At 40.8% G+C, this 19,945-nt stretch overlaps 2 protein-coding genes across 6 annotated transcripts in view; both read right to left on the minus strand.

The window, feature by feature from the left end:
- Positions 1-342: 342 nt before the first annotated feature.
- Positions 343-15,337, minus strand: twsg1a (twisted gastrulation BMP signaling modulator 1a). Its single transcript, XM_078264342.1, has 5 exons — positions 14,880-15,337; positions 13,766-13,924; positions 6,127-6,226; positions 2,077-2,337; positions 343-821 (listed from the first exon to the last, which is right to left on the minus strand). The coding sequence occupies exons 2-5, from the start codon at positions 13,889-13,891 to the stop codon at positions 640-642; spliced, it is 669 nt and encodes a 222-aa protein (XP_078120468.1). The 5' UTR covers positions 13,892-13,924; positions 14,880-15,337; the 3' UTR covers positions 343-639.
- A 1,066-nt stretch (positions 15,338-16,403) lies between these two features.
- Positions 16,404-19,945, minus strand: part of ankrd12 (ankyrin repeat domain 12) — a 47,389-nt gene continuing 43,847 nt past the window's right edge. For all 5 annotated transcript variants that reach the window (XM_078264336.1, XM_078264335.1, XM_078264334.1 and 2 more), the window contains 2 exons: positions 18,971-19,066; positions 16,404-17,672 (listed from right to left, as the gene is read on the minus strand). In XM_078264336.1, coding sequence (XP_078120462.1) covers positions 17,487-17,672; positions 18,971-19,066 — 282 coding nt within the window. In that variant the 3' untranslated portion in view covers positions 16,404-17,486. The remainder of the gene's footprint in view (positions 17,673-18,970; positions 19,067-19,945) is intronic.

Below are 19,945 nucleotides of genomic sequence, written 5' to 3' on the forward strand. Positions count from 1 at the left end.
TTTTGAAAATGCACTGGCATTACAAAGAGCATTTGTGTGTGGTGGCGAGAGATTGGCATTGGTAATCGTTCCCTTTCCCCTCCGCTTGCATGAGACAGTCAGTGACCACTGGAACACCTGTGGACCAGAATGGTATAATAACAACTTTGTTTCCCCAGGAAATTATGCGTTTCCAGACTTGGGCAACACTAGGCTAAGATTAGAGCACGAGACAGGCAACTGGGAGGACAAACATTTACTATTTCACTCATGCATGCACTTTTTTTACACATCTTTTTAAGAAAATATAGTAAAAGGAAGAATATATTTTAAGATCACACACCGTTCTGTGAGGCAAAACAGTCCATGTCACCAAACTTTTCTTTATTTGGCATGAGACTGAGATTTAGCAGACCATAATTGTAAAAATACGTTATTCATATACACCTCTAGTAAAAAAAAACACTATTGAAACATATCTAAAAATATACACAGTGAAACATAACAGCAGAAAAAAAACAATTTGCAGGGGTAGAAGGAGGGGTGTAGGGGGTATTTTACAAGGTAACTGAGGAATGCTAACACATAACAGTCATAGTTTCCTCTGCCCTCAGTCCTCTGGTATGGCCCAGACATTTGGTACCAATATGTGCCCGCACTTCAGAAGAGACAGTTCATGCACTTCACAGCCTTGCTGCCGTAGTCCACGCACTCTGGTCCGATGCACTGGCAGCAGGCGTTGTGAAACCAGCGGTACTTGGATCCTCCCATTGACTCACAGTATAGTTTACACTGACGGATAGACACGCAGTCATCAAAGTAGACCACTGTGCACATGTTTTCTGAAATAAAAAAAGCACAGGGAAAGAAAAAAAGACATGAGTCACAAATCCAGTAAACGTGGTTTATAAAAACAAGCAGCATTTTAAAGTAATTACATTTAACCCTCAGTGTTCCTACTTTTACTTCAGGTGGGGAATTTATTTACTGCAATTAAGTATGACCATATGTGTTAGTGAGCTTAATGAGTTAACTGCTCAGCTCTGTGGGAACACTCCTATTATGAGTGTCTTTATAGCAAATAGTTCTGGTTCTGGCTTAGAGGTAGACAGCCAAAACACCCGCAACTAAATTTAAAAAAATGGCAGCGGAACAACACTTTCAACCCAGTTACAATTCCCTAAACTGGAGGTCTTTTGGCAGTCCTGTCCTCCTGAAATAATAAAAACCTGACCCAACCCGAACTGGTCTTAGTTCAAGACTTTGTAGTCTACTTCAGCTCTGGGTGGGGCCTGATTTTATTACCACGGGTTTTAGTGAGTGTGCATAAATGCAAACGAAAAATTTGACTGGACCTGACAGGACGAGAAAACCATGTAATAACAAAGCATGTGAGCATTTAGTGTAGTGCATCTCATGTAGTGTAACTTACTCGGAAACTGTATGAGTAATGTTGATATGACGGCCTTCAAACCAATGTGAGGTTGCACATTATCAAACTAACCCCCTTTTCTTTTTATTCAGGTCCGATAGAAGCACTGGTTGGCTTCTCTCCAACTGGCAATTATTGTTGATCACTGATGTTTTATTGTAAAATAATCTGCCGATTATTGATAATTGTTTGTTTTAAAAAAATACCCATCACAATTTTCCAGAGGTCCGTTTGGGCTGCGTTTTGTTTAAAATGGACAGATCCTGGTTCATGTAAAATAGTCATGAAGGAAGACGTAAAAGTAGCTACAGTCCTCATTATGCAGCATATATGGCTCCTGTCAGTGTTACATCAATATATATTATAGGATCATTATAACAGATGCATAAACACCATGCAAGCAGCATTAAAATGTAGCTGTAGCTTGTAGCTGGTCGATGGGTAGCTAATTTAACTACTTTATATATTGTTGGGTAGTTTAATCCATAACAAGGCTTCATATTTTCTAAGATCATCGTATGTTTTTTTAACGTCAAATCACTCATTTTACCCCCCCAAAAAAAAGAATCTTAAATTTCATATAAAGAGGGATTTTTTTAGTATATGGATTAATACGGATACAGATTTCTGTGTGCTAAAACAATCCTTCAAAGCTCAAGCTTTACCTTGAGTGTCGTAGCTGGCGTGGATGCTGTTGCCAGGCACGGAGACGTTCTGCTGCTGGCTGTCGAGCGACTCCAGGAAGGACACCAGGTTCTCATGATGGGAGAGCTCCTCGGCGACGGGGAAGGACACCACCATCATGTTGATCGGCGCGTCGCCTTCTGTGAGGGCGCGGAACAGCGAGGGTATCGGACGGTGCAGCTCCTCCACGGTGCTCTTCGACGTGGCCGGAGTGTCGCTGTAGTTCTTGGGGTTACACATCCCTGACATTAAAAGAAGGATGACAACATTAAAGGGTCAGTTCATGAAAATTACAAAATTACTTCAGCCATGCAGATCATTTAGTAGTAGTAGTTTTATTTGCACAGATTTTGAGATTACATTATTATTAGAGATAATGTCCCTGCTCTCTGGATAATGCTCATTTTGGATAATGCAGGCATTGTCAACAGCTTTCATTACTTTCTACCAAAGAAATAGTCCTTATAAAACCTCAGTGTACTTGAGTGAACAGTATGATTTTTTTTATGTAAATGTAGTGAATACCACAAACCAACTTCCATGTACCTCCCTTACATGCAAGTTCCATAGCCAGGATTAAAGAGCCAGGAGTTAATACTGAGGTCACTGAGGTGACACGTTTGACTAGCCTCCACCCAAAAAATTTCATATTTTATTAATTGATGTAGGACTGTTCAGTTGTATTTTCTATTAATTCTACCTTCGAACATTTTGGTCTACACTGCCAGGTATGTAATTCTGGTGGAGAACACTGAATTGTAATTCAGACATTTAAACTGAAAAATATCAGAATCAGCCTTTAAAAACCTGACGTGTAATATGCGTGTTATTATCGAATATAAACTCTTCAAGTCATTAAACCCCCCAAATTCACAGATGTATATGGACATGACCTCGGTCCTTGACTGCGGTGGAGGCAGAAAGAGGTGGAGATCTTGGAAAATCTGGGTAAATAAAACCCAAACTAGCTCCATGTCTATACCACTAAAGGTTATGGTTTTCTTTTTGTATGTGTGTGAAGTGATACCTTAAGCGCATTGGCAAGGTTTAACAGTTAAATGGTTTCACACATGATTTTAACTCACAAGGGTAGTTTTGTAAAACCACACAGCTGTCAGGAGTATATTTTGTCTCAATTAAGATCCTTTTAACACTTCCATTTAATTTCCAAATACAGTAGTAATCACTTGACAAAGTCCCCACATCCTCAGATACGATCTTCCTAACCCTTCAAATAAGTGAATTACAGCTAATGGGTAAATCATTTAATGGGGAACGGAGTTTGACAGAGGAATTGGATTACAAACCAATGCTAAAAGCAGAACCAGAACAGCTGTTTTAGATAAAGCGTACACATGGGTCCTCCCTCTGTGTCCTCCCTTCCTCCTCCTCCTCCTCCTCCTCCTCCCTTCCTCTAGAATACAAACTGTCCTCTCTCCACCGCTCTTTTTCTGGGCTGTTCTAACCACTCTCAGATACACACTTCAAAGTAGCCAGCGTTTGGCACAGATAACATGTTTAGAGTGGAAACTTACTTAAAGTGGTCATAAGGCTAGTGCTGTAAGAAAAAAATAAAAAACATTTAAATGAGAAATATATTCTAGCTTAAATCTACAGACTTTATTGTAAAAGGCCTGTTCAGGAGGAAAGCTCCACCACCGTAACATCTGCGCAGCAGCAACAAGTTCAGCACCCAGTGTCAGATCCTTGGATTTGTGTTCCACATGAAAGAGTTTAATAAAGCTTCCTTGTCAGCATGTACAGCAATATCTGTCGGTCAAAGCTGATCTGAGAGCTGCTGGTTTACAGGGGCGGGGCCAGAGGGGTAGCCGAGAGCTGAGCAGCAAACAACCAGCAGCAACCGTTCAAAAGAGCCAGTCGGCAGAGAATGGTGCACACCATACCAATTAAGAGGGTGAGAGGTAGTTGGCTTGTTAGTATCATGGATGGATTACTGAACAGGCCTAGTGGGCCCCTGGACCACAACCTGTGTATGAACACTTCTCATGGAAATTCAATGAAACGACTACAAAGACAAGCAAAAGGACTTCAGAGAGCTTAACAATCAGAAAGTGACACAAAAATGACCAGAAAGATGCGCTAAACAAAGCACAAACTGACTAAAAATAGATGCGAACCGTCCACAGAGACACAAAAAAAAACAACATAATGAGGCATAAAATTACAAAAAGAGAAGCAGAATGACTAAAGAGATGTAAAACCAGAAAGAGATAAAAAAAAAGCATGCAAAAAGATGCAGAACAACCTCAAAGAGACATCATTTGCTAAATGAGGCATACAACGACTAAAAACGGACGCAAAACAACAAAATGATGCAGAACGAGCTCAAAAAGACGAAGAACGACCACAAAGAGACACAAACATGCAAAATGACACACAAAACGAGACATAAAACAACTAAAAAGAGTGTGGGTGTCTCGTTCAAATATATAGCAGGGGGTGGGGGGGGCTTTTACATGTCTGTGTCCAAGAACCAAGTCTTTAAATTTGAGTCTTAACACATATTTTGATTCATTTTACAAATGTGTAAAGCCCGTCCCTGCAGGTTTGAAGCAGGTTACAGATGAAGAGAGGAGTTAAAAAGCTGAATCATTTCTTGTTTCGCAAATCCGGTTGTTTTGTGATCTCGCTGGGATTTACACCCCCGCATCTCGCTGGGAGGCTGAAAGTCAAAGTTCATTCAAGCGGGTCGACCTCCTCGTCCTCTCTCTCTTCCGGCTTCTTCATCCTTTGATCATCTGGAGGACCTCAAGACTTCCTGTCCACATGTGTAGGTGCTTCTTAGTAGTGACAATATTCCTTTCATTTCCTACACTCTGATAAACAGTGCTCCTTCTTGGCTCTGCTTTGCATTAACGTCCAGGTTGTCACTTCTCACCTTCAATATCTGGCTTCACTCGCCTCACACTTGTATCAGAGCAGCAACACTCTGAACAAACTGGTTCCTTTTTAAACCAGTGTGCTTCTCAACTGTCAAGTGCATTAAAACAGTCATTTTTCACAGGCTTTTTACAGGGAGAAAGTACTAGGCGGTGGGGCAACTGCAAGTATGGAAAGAGATTAGTGCCTGAATGGCACATATTTAAATATGTTGCAAACACAGTATGATCAATTACAGAACGTATTGCCTACTGTTTAAAAAAAAAATGTTTACAGTTAAATACTGTTATCACTATTTAACTTTATTCAACTGTACATAACTTTTTACATACTTGCTTGTTGCTGATACTGCATATAATGTAACTTAAACAGACTCATTCTACTGGTTCTGTAAATACTGTACACATCATACACGCATTAGAAGAAGAGATACTTTATTGATCCCCAGAGGGGGAAATTACATTTTTACACTATGTTGATATATGTTACACACAGGCCCGAAATACACACACATGCACAAACAGGACCTTAAACATGCACTAATGGAGAGATGTCAGGGTGAGGGGGCTGCCCCCCCGCTATATCTGCATTCACTCATAACGTACATTTGGTATATTGTATTTATTCATTTTGTACATTCATTCGTTTCACTTATTATTTCACTTTACTTTACCCCCCCCCCCACCGTATGTAGCATTTATAAGAAGAGCATTAAGAACATTTAATAAATGGTTATGGTTACACTATATTTATTTGTATTGCTATTTTAATGCATAACTTGAAGAAACTGACAGGATTACATTTCACTGAAATGGTATTTTAAAATAAATTAATTGAATTGCATTGAGTTACATGCATTAAATTAACATCAAATTCAATTTCACTCCTGTGGTTTTAGTTTAAATCGTGCCTCGGTTTTAAATGCAACAGTCCAAAACAAACCTGACACATTCATTATTCATACAACTCAACCGCTATATTTGCTGGCACTAAATCTCTTTTACAGAGATGTTCAGCTCAACATCCATCACGGAGCGTGGGCTAAACAGAAAAATCCAAAATGATTTGCTGACTAAACTTTGCGGTCAGCTTCAAAACATGTTACTAATAAATGGAGATGCTGCACTCACCCACACAGTCGCAGCACTCTTCCCAAAGGTTCCCCAGACACAGCATGCACTCTTTACAGCATGAACAGTTCCCATCAGACGGACGACACTGGCACAGCTCCTGCAAGACACACATGCATCAAAAATATGCATCAGCAAAACATAAAGCATAAAGCACAGAACCGAAGACGGATCCTCAACCACCTCCGTTACCAAAATATTTTGGATAATACTGTGTGGTAGCCTGATAATTAGACTGAATTGGCATTTTCTTTCACTTCATCACTTTGTTTAATTGCTCCCAAAAACAGAGATTTGGGCACCAATGCAGAAGTCTGGAAGTAGAATGATAAAATGGAGGTGGGGACCAGATGTTGTACGTGATACATGGCAACATGATACTTTCTTGTTGTGTTTTAGCCTATTTCGGCTCTAAATTAGGGTTGTCCTTTGTGTTGTGTTGACATTGGCTTTATGTCCTCATTGTTTGGCATTCCACAGATTTTTATTTGAAATGTTCTCTGAGACCCTAAACAGAGTCAGTAACAAGTTATGTACCATTTTTTTGTAGTGGACTGAAACATCATCAGTTTAAAATGATGTTAACAAGCAAACTTTTTAAAATAAAATTAGTTAAAGTCATGAAGTATCAGGGTGAGAAAACAATCAACTTTTTTTTAGCGGTTATACATTTGAGATAAACAATAGAGTGAATACAAACAAGTAAACTCTTAAAAACTGTAGTGAAAAAAGTCCCCACTGAGCTCAATCAGTGGAAGAAATGCAATCATCCATCCCCCATCAAATTAAATTAAGAATAATTTTGTGTATAAATGATCCTGGTCTGGTAGGTGCAGTAGCAGCATCCGTGTTAGAAATCACACAGCAGACAGAACACAACATGTAGACATACTGTACACAACCAGGAGACGTACCATTAAAACATCAACACAAAGAGCAACAGCAGGTTTGCTTCACGTACAGTTACTATTACTGCACGTGGCATGTGTGGTATCTATCGAAGTATGTAACACTGTGATAAATAAACCTCTGCTGTATTTCCATTCATGAACAGAGCAGGTTCTGACATGTCAAAGTTTCACAGAATTTAAATCTTTTCATTGAATGATTGTACACTGTAGCTGAAGCTCAGTGGAGAGCGCTCACTGACAGTGGTGAACAAGTAACTTTACACTTCTACTCCACTACATTTTAGTGAGAAATACTGTACTTTTTACTCCACTACATTTATCTGACAGATACAGTTCCTTTTCAGATCAAGATTTTATACGTCAACCATATGATCAGTTTGTAAAATATACATTGTTACAGACTAAACAACCCAACAGAATATACAGTTGTTAAAATGAGCTCTACCTTGACACATTCCGATGCTACTTAGACGGTAATGAATCAGGAATAAAATTCCGATAATAAATACATAATAAATGTAACACTGGTATTTTACATAGGTAAGATTTCAAATACAGGTTGTTTTTTTTTACTTGCATGAGTATTTTTCATTGTGGTTTTCATCTGGGTACTTCTTCCACCACTGCTGACTGAGTTTTCATTTCAGAGCGGTCTTTAAAAGGTCCAATGTGTAAGAATTTCTCCCATCTAGCGTTGAGATCACATATCGACATCATCAACTCTCTCGCGCCACGCAGTTCAAAGTACGTATTACAGCTACGGTAGCCTTCACTCTTCAAAGAGCCGGTCTCTTGCTCTTTTCAATATCCTTTTTCTTTTTCTGGGCGAAGAAGACGACTCCTGTTCCTGAAATTTGGTTTTTGAATACGTGTGGTCCTCCATGTTTCCTTCTTCAAACTTGCCGGGACCGGGAAGCTACGATACCCATTAGCAGCATTAGCAGCACCTGTGAGTTTATCACGTGACAGCGAAAATGCGAAAGGCGGAGCAGTATGTCCTGTATGTCCCTTACCTGCTAACATATTTCAAGATGGCGCATGAATATGGAGCGTCTACCCCAGTTCATGCGAATGCAAAAGTAAAATTTCAAGCCAAAAGGAATACTTGGAATTGATGGTGGTGGTAAATATTAATGAAAAAAGACAAGTTTGTGAACGGGCAAAACAGATTTTGATAATGAACAACTACACACGTTACACACTGGACCTTTAAGTCTTTTGGGCAAGTTCAAGATGAGTCTCAAGTCTTCATTAGAAAATTGCAAGATCAAAACCAGGTTAAGTCTTTCGCTGGTATGAGCTCAGTTCTTGGTATAGACAAATGCCCTGAATTGAGGTATCGGAGAGAAACAGTTGGATCAGTGTATCCCCATCCTACTCAAGTCTCAGGTCTCCAGCTCATATTTAGTACATTATACAACCTGTCAGCAAAACAAACTGGTATAAAAGTAAAAAACAAGGCAAACGTGCAACTAAAACAAGAATAAAAAGTTGTCATTACCAAGAACTTGTCATGTTGCTTTTTATAGAAGGAAGGTAATATTATTACGAGCTTCTACAAACATGCAACCTCTGCTGATCCCATAACTCTTCTACAAACACTTAATAGCTTCATTCCTCAACTTCAGTTTGTCTCGGGGGACGTAGAGACAGTGAAGGAAACAAAACTCAAACCGTGTAGGTGGGGTTGAAAAGTGGGTGAGTTCCTCCCCAGTTCTCTCCTGACACAGAACAGGGAGCACATTCCTCCAAGTCAAGGTCACCGCGATGAGGGAGGTGGAGGGGGGGTGGGAGAAACAGAGGGAGGGAGAAGAAAACACCTGGAGAACAGAACATGGCTGCTCCCCCCCCCCAACAACTTTCTCCCTTGTTTTTTTTCTCTGTTCAGTCTCTCTCTCTCTCTCTCTCTCTCTCTCTCTCTCTCTCGTCTTTTCAGAAGCCATCTCCTACACGAAACAGTCATGGCTATGATAAAAGACTCTCCAGTGACTCACCAACTGAGGGATTGCAAAACCACACACAGTTGACTTAATCACCAGCCTCTCAATCCCCAAACCTCTGATCCCATAAGTAATTATGATTCTCAAAGGTGGAATTATAAACTCAAAGGTGGAATTATAAAAAAAAAAAAATAACTAAACTGCTGCCCCGAGGGAAAAACATGCATCTTCTATTATTTCACAGATTAAAAAAAAAATAAGACTTTCCAAAAAACATTTTATGGAAATTAAAGAGGCTTTAACAGACATTGTGCTGGAGCCAGGAGGTAGTTAGCTTAGCCTAGCATTAAGACAGGAAGAAAGTGAAAACAGCTACCCTAGCTTTGTCCAAACCAGTACCTCGGCATTTTGAGAAATATAGTCCTTCACGTTCTTGCCAAGACTTGCCTATAAAAACAGAAGATCGATACTCATGTCTGTGCTTTGAGTGTGAAGATAAAGCTAGGATGTGATTACCTTAGCATATGGCTGAAAGCAGAGGGAAACAGCTAGCCTAGCTTTGTCTAAACCAGCACCTCTAAAGCTTGCTAAATAACACCTTTTATCTCATTTGTTTAATCCGTACTAAGCACAGATTTAAAAACTAAAATGTGTGGTTTTAGAGGAAGAGCTAGCTAGCTAGCTAGAAGGTGTTTAGCTTAGCTTAGCATAAATACTTGAATCAGGGGGGAAACAGCTAGCCTGGATCTGTCCAGAGTTTAAAATACCTGTTTAACCACACTTCCCAAGTTCACTAAATAAAAAAAACATTCTACAGCTTGGATGTTAACATAAAAATGTGTGGCTTTGCAAGGATCTATGTGTAGGCATTTCTTGGCTAACGGATGGATAACCTGAAATTATTAACGTCTAAAACTACAAATTGTTTTTAGAATTTAACGAGAATTTAACATGGTATCATGAAGTCTATAACAAACTGAAGTAAAAGCACGATAACAGACAAAACTCAGTTTTGAGTAACAAGATTTTTGTCCAAAGATGGTCAAGAAGGACAAAGAGGCATCGACTGCTTGAGCCTTAAAGGCGCTGACACATGAAGCCGATTATCGGCGGTCGGACAGTCTGGCGAGGTCGGTGACTCGAGTCTGTTCGGTGTGTTCCGTGCCGCCGTCCGTCGGAGGAGCTGTCGGCCTTTATTTTGGCTGATCCGACATGTTCAGTCGGAGACAGGGCGGTCGGGACTAACCCGGAAATGGCGAGCGGATGAGCCTCTCAAAATTGGACGAAAATCTTTTAAACTGACCTTTGTCGATCTGAAATGAAGACAGATTCAGCAACTGCACAGCCTATTTCTCGCTTAAAATGTTTTCAGAAACACGTTTCGGTGAACTATTTTAGTACAATATGAGATCGTATTCTGAACAAGCCGCCATGACAGTCTGGCTGTGAATTTCCGCAGAAAAAAGACCCACGTGACGCGTTCGTCCTATTAGCTGCCGGTTTTCATTTTCTGGGAAACAATACAGAGAAGCGCCGCCTGCTGTTATGGAGACATATTTCGCGCAGAGCATACGCTCAAGTCAGCGTCGCCTCAGTGTGTTTTGAGGCATTTTTTTGGACCTCGGGACCCGACTGATCAGTCAGGCTGCCTTTTCTGCCGACGGTCGGCCGTCTGGTTGGTGTGTAAGCACCTTAAAACAACTAGTGCTGGTGACCCTTTTCAATAAAGACAAAATGCCGAAATTATTAACAAGTGCTGGAACGATTAGCCGATCAACAAAAAATGTTTCAATGGCAACTTTAAAAATCTATTAATAATTCTGTAAGTCATTCAACATTCTCTGGTTCCAGCTTCTCAAATTTGAGAATGTACTGCTTTTCTTTGTCATATGGTAGTAAACTGAATCTCTTTGGGATTTGCAGTGTTGGTTGGACAAAAGAAGACACCTTGAATTGTGGAAACTAGTGTTCATTTGTTCATTTGTTCACTGCTTTCTTGCATTTGACAGATTAAACAATCGTAAAACTAACGCGACAGATTACGCATAGTTGCAGCCCTACAAACACTCTCCTCACTGAACTGGATGAGGTTATCTCAACGACTTACACGACAACGACTACTAGGCTTCCCTCAAGCGGAAACTGCTGTAATGAGTCAAAACTCAGCTGCAGTGAGACAAAAGGACTCTGAGAGAAACTGAACATGTGCTGCCTCGTCCTCGATCGCTGCTGTGTGTTAACTTTAAAATCTGCTGCCCCACCCTGCTCAACAGCCCGGCCTGGACAAAGTCGGCTTGTGAATCTCGGCACCAAACTGTATATTTCCCTCAGCCAACCTCCCCCAACAGACACGCACACCTCCTCCTGACCTTAGCCTCCCCTCCCTCCCTCCCTCCCTCCTCTCATGTTCTCCCACCCTCAGGGGTTTTGGGGAATTCAGACAAATTACTTAAGATGGCAGCAGAGCGTAAAAGTGAGCGTCGTACAGCAGATCCCACTAATCACAAGCAACATGGAGCTTCTACGGAGGGACTAGATGCAGGCAAAGTTTCTCCTTCACGGCACACGCACCATCGCTCTCGCCTCTGACAGCAAGCGAGTTGGTGTCGGCGGGGTCGCGAAAGCTATGAGCTGATGATTCATCAGGCGAAATAAGCCACCTGGAAGAAAAGAAGAACAAGCTGCAACCCCAAATGTTCTACTAATCGCAGGAGGTTGGAATTTATACCGAAGAAGGAAAAGAAGTTGGTGGTTTTGGTAGCAATAAAATTGTGCCACAAAATGCAGATTAGAGAATGTAATCTGTGTTTAAAAAAAAAAAAAAGGAACCTTTGAAGATTGACTTTTTAAAGTGGACTAGAAAATAATTTCTTTATTTTAGTTCAAAACTTCAAATTTGCAAACAGGCCGATGGCAAAATGTGAAAAGAGCAAGTAAAAATAAAATGAATAGTGGGCGAACAATGGCATCTGTAGCGATGAACCATTTTAACAATTGGTTAATAGTTAAAAGTCATTATGAAGAAAAGTTCCACATCATTTCAGGCTGCCTCGGTTTTAAATCATTTGTAAATGGCCTTTTCAGATATAGCAAGAAATTTGAAGACTTTGAATGGGTAGTTTACTATTTTGTACATTTTTGTAGATGAAACGATTAATAGATTAATTGTAGAAAAAAGGGGATAGATTGATCAAAAATAATCGTTCATAACAGCTCTACTTGTCTGCATGGCTCGTTCAGCAACAGGTGCTACGTTGAGCCAGGTGCATTATGGGCAGTCAAAATCTTTTGTCTTTTAAAGCAAGACTTTCAGTTTGTAGCCTTTGCGACGAAGACTCAATTGTCTAAAATAGAAAGCAACAGATACTAAAACGGTACTAAAAAAATGGAAATGTCTTTTTGTCTCTGCCTCTAGATCTTTGGTTCGTAACTTGTGCCAAGTCAACTAAACTACCTGCAAAAAGAAAATTGTAGTTCACTAACACAGGGACTGAAGTCAAACAGGTGAAATGGCCACTGGGGTTAAATACAGTACTTTAAAAGATGTTAATGTGAGAGGCAGGGCCACTAAACACACACCCAAAGTTCAGAGGACAAGCAGCAGCTCAAATTTGACTTGACAGGTGGTGGAAAGACAGGGCGACCCTTCTCTTCATGTTATCCCTCAACATAACAAGATGCATGACAGAATTTGTAGAAATAAGGGGGGTACCAACCCTCTGCCCCTCACCCACTGGGCTTCAGACGTGAGGGAAAAAGTGACACAAAGGAAGTGATGCTAGAAAGTTTTTTTTTTAAAAGTCAGGAGGAGTTGGTGAGAAAATAAAAGGAAACCTCATATAAATTAAAAGAATTTCACCCATGATCCTTTGCAGGTAAAGAGCAGGTGTGCATGAAGTTGGACAGTTAGATCACATCTCTGCTCTTCCGCTGCTTGCTGCGGGAAAACCTTCCCCTCCAGACTTCACTCAGCTTATCGAAAGAATGTATCTGCATTCTTCACAACAGATTCCATCTTTGTTCTCCGGTCCAGATCTCCATCTCATACACGGACAGTTTTTAACTTTACTTTGGCTACAGCTGGGTATATTTGTCTTTATGTGAAGTTTTGGCACAAAACTGGCCGAGTTGCTTAAAGCCGTAACAACAGCCGAGACATATTTTCTTGTGGAGTTTTTAGTCTGTCCTGGCAGTTTAATGCTAATTTAAATAGTGTTAAAACAAGGTTTTGACTGCTCTTAACTTGAACTCGACTCCGGCTGCAGACGCCATTTAATTTGTGTTCTTGACAAAGAGAAACAGCAATCTCTGTTTACACAAAAACAGCTGTAACGCTGTAGGATGAAAAGCTTGAACTTGGCTGCACTCACGTAGAAATGTCCCACTTTAATCTGCAGAAAAGATCAGCACTCAGCTCATTTGTGAGCAGTGATGTCCAGAATAAAAAATTCACAGTGAACGCAAGTCTGTGCACATTTTTAAAGCAATCGTGTGGGATTTTTGAAGATGCAAACCACATTTTCATGTAGCTTAACAGCTGTTCCCACAAACAGAACTACATTTATTATATTTCAAATTTAAAGTATGAATGATATCTGCTCATAAAGTGGCGTTAAGTTCGGGTTGATTTCTTCGATTGGGAGTCAGAAAATCAGTGCTGCCATGCTTCAGAAGGGAAAGGAAGGAGGAGTCGTTTGTGGTACAACTGTTGTGTAAATCCAACATTCATCATCCAACGCTGTCAGAGAAATTGTGTTTATAGAGCGTGGAAACCTTGACGCCCTTTACCTGGATTAGACACTTGCTGACGTCGCTCGCACACAGGGCTTTGTTGCAGCCGGAGGTCAGAGACAGTCCTGATAGGAGGAAGAGGAGAGCGGCGGCGGCAGGGAGGATCAGCTGACCAGGCCTCATCCTGACGGCTCACCAGCACGGCACTGGAAACACCTATATCAACACGAGACACAGGACAGGACCTCAGAGACCAGGACAAATAAACAAAACTTCATCACTGACATTCCACAGGAGGAAAAAGTGAAGAGCTGCAGTTGGTTATTGCACAATGACAATAAAGTTGAATCTTACTTTCTTTTTGGTGCATAACAGATAAGAGGACACAAACGTTGGTGCATGATGGAAATACTACACTTTGAGTTTACTCATACTGAGTTAACACCTTTTTTTGTTGTTGCCCAATACAGATCTCAAATGGAAAATGTCAAATGGAACTGGTTTCTTTTAGTATCTTACTTAATAATAAAATGGTTTTTTTAACCTAAATTCTCTTTGTTTTTTTGCACTTCATACAGTACAGTATATTTTGTACCCACACTATGATATCTGAAATCTAAATGTTGGTGCCAAAAGAGCTACAAAGTATAGCATAAAGTAGATAGAAATGTGTAAAAAATAAAATAAAATAAAAAGTTTTATAAATTTAGTGAAAATCACAGCTGTGTCATGCAAAAGAAGCACACACTTGACATGTACCAACAACATCACATTTCTAAAAGGCCTGCGTCACATTTCATTCAAAGCCAGAACTCACTCACGTTACTCTGGGATAACAACACACACACACACACACACACACACACACACACACACACACACACACATCTGGCAACATCAGCTTCCTTTCACCTATTTTTCCAAGAGTAGCGCGTGAACACACCGTCTAATCATGTTGCTCAGCTTTTACACTTTGCTGCTTATTTTTCCACTTCACATAACGGAGACAAAACATGTGAGGAACATTAGCTCCCTCAGTCATGAACGCGTTTCTTCACCTCTTTTTTTGGGCTCATTGCTAACACTAACACTTTGTTTTACTCGCGACCAGCTACAAGAGAATCGAGTGAAGAAAACGGCGAAATAATAAAGAGAGGAGTTAAAAACTTACCACAACGCCGTTAACAAGTCCAAGACTTTTCTTTTTAAGAGGGAGAGTGGCTGTTGTCTCTTTGAACTTCTCCAGGATGGTGTTCAGCCGCCGCTCAAGTGTCCACTGTGTCCAGAGGGCGTCAGTCTCTCCGCAGCAAAAAGCGACAGGCAGTCGGGCGCCTTAAAGGCACACACTCCATTTTCTATCCAACGTCTGTGGAGGACAACACCGGCCTCAGGTCACACACACACCTTCAGTATCTTCAGGATAACGGACGTGAATGATCCGCGTCACCGCGACATGAACACCAAGAGATAGCATTAACATCTGCGCAACGCGGGAGTTGTATGCGTAAAAGTCTTGTGCGTAAAACCTTTTCTGCTTATCTCCTTTTAGCCCAAACTCCGGTCATTGCTCGCCTTCCCAGGTAGGCTCTGCTTTAGCTTCTTTTAACACAAGCAGAGCCTTTCATTCCCAAGCCACCCCCCACTCCATTACACAGTCCTTTGTCTCCAGTCTTATCAGCGGGCTTCTCATTAGGTGAGAAAGGGCGGTTCGGAAGCTGTGAAGCTGTGCAGACTTCCCGCTGAGAAGCGTCCCCCCTCTGAGCTCATTTGTAACAACTCTGCCGCCGCAGAAACGCTCTCTCTGATGGGCCATTTCACTCCGCAGGTGTTTACACGTGTTTTCCTAAAAGACCTCATCAATGACCACAACAGGCCCCACTTCCAGCCTGCAGGGCAGGAAGGTCAGCGAGGAATCAAGGCTGGCAGGGTCATTTAAATATAAATCAAATAACAAGGTACATGTAAGGCAAGGCAAAAATGACAAATTATTTAAACATGATTATTTTTGTATCGAAACAATTATTTCCTTATGTTTGGGGTCTTAATAATGAAGTTGAGTTAAAAGGAAGTATTGTTTAAAATGATGGCTGTGGGTTAAAATGAGTTGCTCCGGGGGTTGAGTGGAGACAATGAAATCCTTTTGAAAATGCACTCAGTTGCCAGTTAATTATGTAGCTACACATTTCTAATACAACAGCAGTGCAATAAGTTTTAGACGTTATAGTCATTTTGGAGGCTACTGACAGAGGTGTTTCAAATATTTAGAGAATATTCAGTTACACTTATGTTTAATATTTTAGGAGCTCTGCAACCATCTTAGCAGTTATCACTGCAGGCACATTAAGCTGACTAGATGTGCAGTGTTGTACAGTGACATCTACTGGCAGAGGATAATACTGCTACAACGACTAAAGATACATCTGAAATGTTAAATCATGCATGTGATTATAATCATATAATGTTAAATATGATTATTTTCATTAACAATGAAATGAAAAATGCCGATTGCCGTTTCTCAGAGGCTTGGAATTGTTTTGTCCAACCAACACTAAAAGAACAGTGACTGTTTGGCATCGTAGCTCATCAAACTAAAACAATTATATTGATAATCAAAACTGTTTGACTGATTGACTAATCGATTAATCAACTAATTGTTTCAGCTGCAGTGCAGTAATTAACAATACCAACACTTCAATTTCACAACAAATAAAATTTATTCAATTATATATTACAAATATGTACAAGTCATGTAACAAGTAAATATTAAAATAGACATTTTTTTATAACCATCGTTCAAAAGGCATTATGTTGAAAAAATAGGTTTTGTTGTGATCTCACATTGAAACTGTAAAAGTACATGTTTTTTCCCCCTTGGAAGCCACAACAGACTCGAATGTGCGCAAGACACAATGGACAACAGAGGAGTGAGGCCGCAAAAAGGGACAAAACACATGGCGCAAAAAAAAGCTGGAACACTTCAGTAAACCTCACATTAAGTCCACAATACAGTTTTTTAGGAAAAAAGTACAAACAACGCAATGCATGCACAGCATTTAATTGCCAAAGTCAAAAAACACCAGCTGTGGTGTGGAACTCCAGATGAGGAAGGGTGAAACAGTAAAAACAAAAAAACACAACAAAAGCCAACACATGCTTAAGATTTTAAGCCAACAACAACAAGAACATCACGGACGAAGAGGACACTTGATATAAAAACCAACTTTGGTCCTTTAAAACATGAGACAGAACAAGTTTACAATCAAAATATCTATTATTTTTTGTTTTTACAAGTTTGAAACAATAATTACATGGCTATTTACAAATGCACAATTTTTTTATGTATAAAATAAGTTAAAAAAATTAAGAGCACAGTCTATACACAATGTATGAACACTCACTTTGAAAACAATTGAACTTTCAGTTGTGTGACCCTGCTTAATGAGGAGCAGTAGAAGGTGGTTGACATCCACACTTTGCTTCTTGCTGCAGCTCCCTGCACCGCCCCGCTCCGCCCAAGCTTTTGGTCTCTGCTCCGGCTTCATCTGTAGCCTCCTTCTTCTGTACGAGGAACAGTCAGTTCTTGTTCCCCGTCCTCATGGTGGGCGTGCTGGTTTGGACTGTAAGAGCGCTGGAGTAAAATTGTCTCTTTAATAAATGCTCTTTTTGTATTACCGCCACAAGTGCTTCACATTTTTCTTTCCTTTTCCTCGAATGTGCGGGTTGCCTCTCGTGTCCGTGATTTGGCCACCACTGTGGCAAAGCCCGTCTGTCCTACAACTCATATCGGGGTAAGGTCAAAGTCGTCGTTGACCTCCACGAGTGGGATGTAAAATTCGGGGATCTCGAAGATGCTGGTGGACTTGTAGGTGGCCAGGTCCAGCTCCTGCAGCTTGAGCTGCCACTCCAGACGCTGCACAGCATTCAGGGCCGCTGCCTCATGCTGCTGCCTCATCAGAAGACACGTCTGTGGAGGAAAAGGGTTATTATTTTATCCAACCACATGTTCTTATTTAGATAATGAAAAAAAAAAAAAAAAAAAAAAAGAAATCTACTTCCAAGGTCGATTCGGTCTGGAAAAGACTAAAAAGACAAAACACAAAAATGTACAAAGCAACAAAAAAATAGCAATCCTCTTATTAACCTCATACATTTTTTTATATATTTTTACACAACGAAGACAGTAGATTTTGTCCCCCATCACTTACATTGAAAGGGATCTCTTTATGGCCAGTATGATCAGGAGGAATGATTACAGCAAGCACAACCTTTGTGTCTTTGTACAGTTCTAATGGCTGCCTGCAAAAACAGCAATAACTAAAAACCCGTATTAAAAAGGAACCTCCCACTCGTAAACAATGAATGGACAAAGTCAGAGGTATGTGACAGAGGTTCTCGATGTCAGCAGCTTCTTCCTCATCATCAAATTCTCACAGAACTTCATCTGAATTTATTATAATTGTTTTTGTTTCGTTTTGAAAGCCTCCTGCTGTTTCCTGTGCTGCATTACCACTCTCCGCCTGAATGGTTACCAAGGGCGCTGGTGGGGGCGGCGTTTCACCAAAACATGACATGAAGAGTACTGAAAACCTCTGTGGGGACATGGCATGTATGCATTAGAGCTTAGATCGGGCCCAAAAAAATGAAGCCCGACCCTACCCGAGCCCGTGCACATTGCGTCCGAACCTGGCCCGATTTAAACCCGACATTTCTTTAATACGTGGGCCGTTATAACTGACGTTCTCAACTACAGATATCTGTTTAGAATTATCTTAATAAATACCGGTAATGCAACAAGGACGAAGCATGTAAACTGTACTGTTTGTTTATTCAGAATGGAATGGATCGCAAATGGATCCGAATGAAGATGCACTGGCCGACAACAGTGCTGCAGATGGGGGAGACATGATGTAGCACAGTTTACCTCACACTCAAGTCAGTGCAGGACACCCAGAGCTACGGGAGAAGCTGGAGAGGCATAGCTTTCTCCCCACCGAATAAGACTAATAAAGTAATGATTAAAAAAAACACAAATGCTTGGTCAAGGGCCCGGCCCGGGCTCGGGCAGAGAATCTAAACTCTAGTATGCATGGTCGGAATAAGCTGTGGAAGAAGTATTCTGATCTTTCACTAAAGTAAAAGTACCGGGGGGTTAAAAGAACGTCACACAAATGGGCCATTTCAGTGACACTCCCACCGTTGCACAACCCTGCGGAAAATCGCCAGATCCCCTTTTGCATGACCTAACAACCACAGTGATCTCACCTTCAGTTTGTCAAACTTGTCATCAACATCTTGTAGCCAGGACATGAACTGCCTGGCGTTGAATCGGTCTCTCACTGACGTTTTGCCATCATCACTCTGTGAACCAAACATAACAACTTATTAAACATATTGCATTTCTATACATCATCATTACAAGTGACGTATTATGCTTTACCGTATTTTCTGTCATAACTACAATGTTATAAAGTCGGATTTTCATGTTAAATGTGGCCAAAACTTTGAATAATGAGGTATTTTAGAGAAATCCATGTGAGCTAAATCGTTCAGATTTCCAACTGTTCTGAACGTTCCGGTTTCAACAGTTTTTTCTACTCTAAACTAGTTCATTGTTACGCAACTCCAAGCCGGCCTTCTCTAGCCTTCTCCGGCCTTCTATGATTGGTCATCTGCTCCAGACAGGAACTACTGGAGTGTTTTATTTTATTATTTTTTTCCCATGTAGCTACATGCTAACGGCAGTAAAATATGCAATCTTGGCTGCCAATGTTGTTAAAATCTTGGGTCGCATTACTCCTGAAACATGTCCGATTGGGTGGTAATTGGTTCAGAAGCCTTTATCTGCGATTTTTAACGATAGAAAGTGCTGCTTCGTACCTTTACAATCTAACATTAGCCTACTGCTAAATATTAAGTAGCTGCATGCTAACGCAAGATAGCTGTAATCTTGGCAGCCAATGTTGGGTAATTTCTCCCCAATTTCGGGTCACATTACTGTTGGGACATGTCCGGTTGTGTAGTATTTGGGTAAGAAGCCTTTATTGGTGATTTTTCACGGTACAAAGTCCTGCTATATACTCCGTTGCAGTAGATCCAGCTGCAACTAGTGAAACAACAGCGGAGCGGAGATTCCAGGAAACACGCTGGCCAATCAGAGCAGACTGGGCTTAAGTGGCCGGGAGTGGGGCTTAAAGAGACAGGCGCTCCAACAGAGCGTCTCAGACAGAGGGTGAATAC

This window comes from Sander vitreus, chromosome 12 (assembly GCF_031162955.1).
Source record: "Sander vitreus isolate 19-12246 chromosome 12, sanVit1, whole genome shotgun sequence".
Classification (NCBI taxonomy): domain Eukaryota; kingdom Metazoa; phylum Chordata; class Actinopteri; order Perciformes; family Percidae; genus Sander; species Sander vitreus.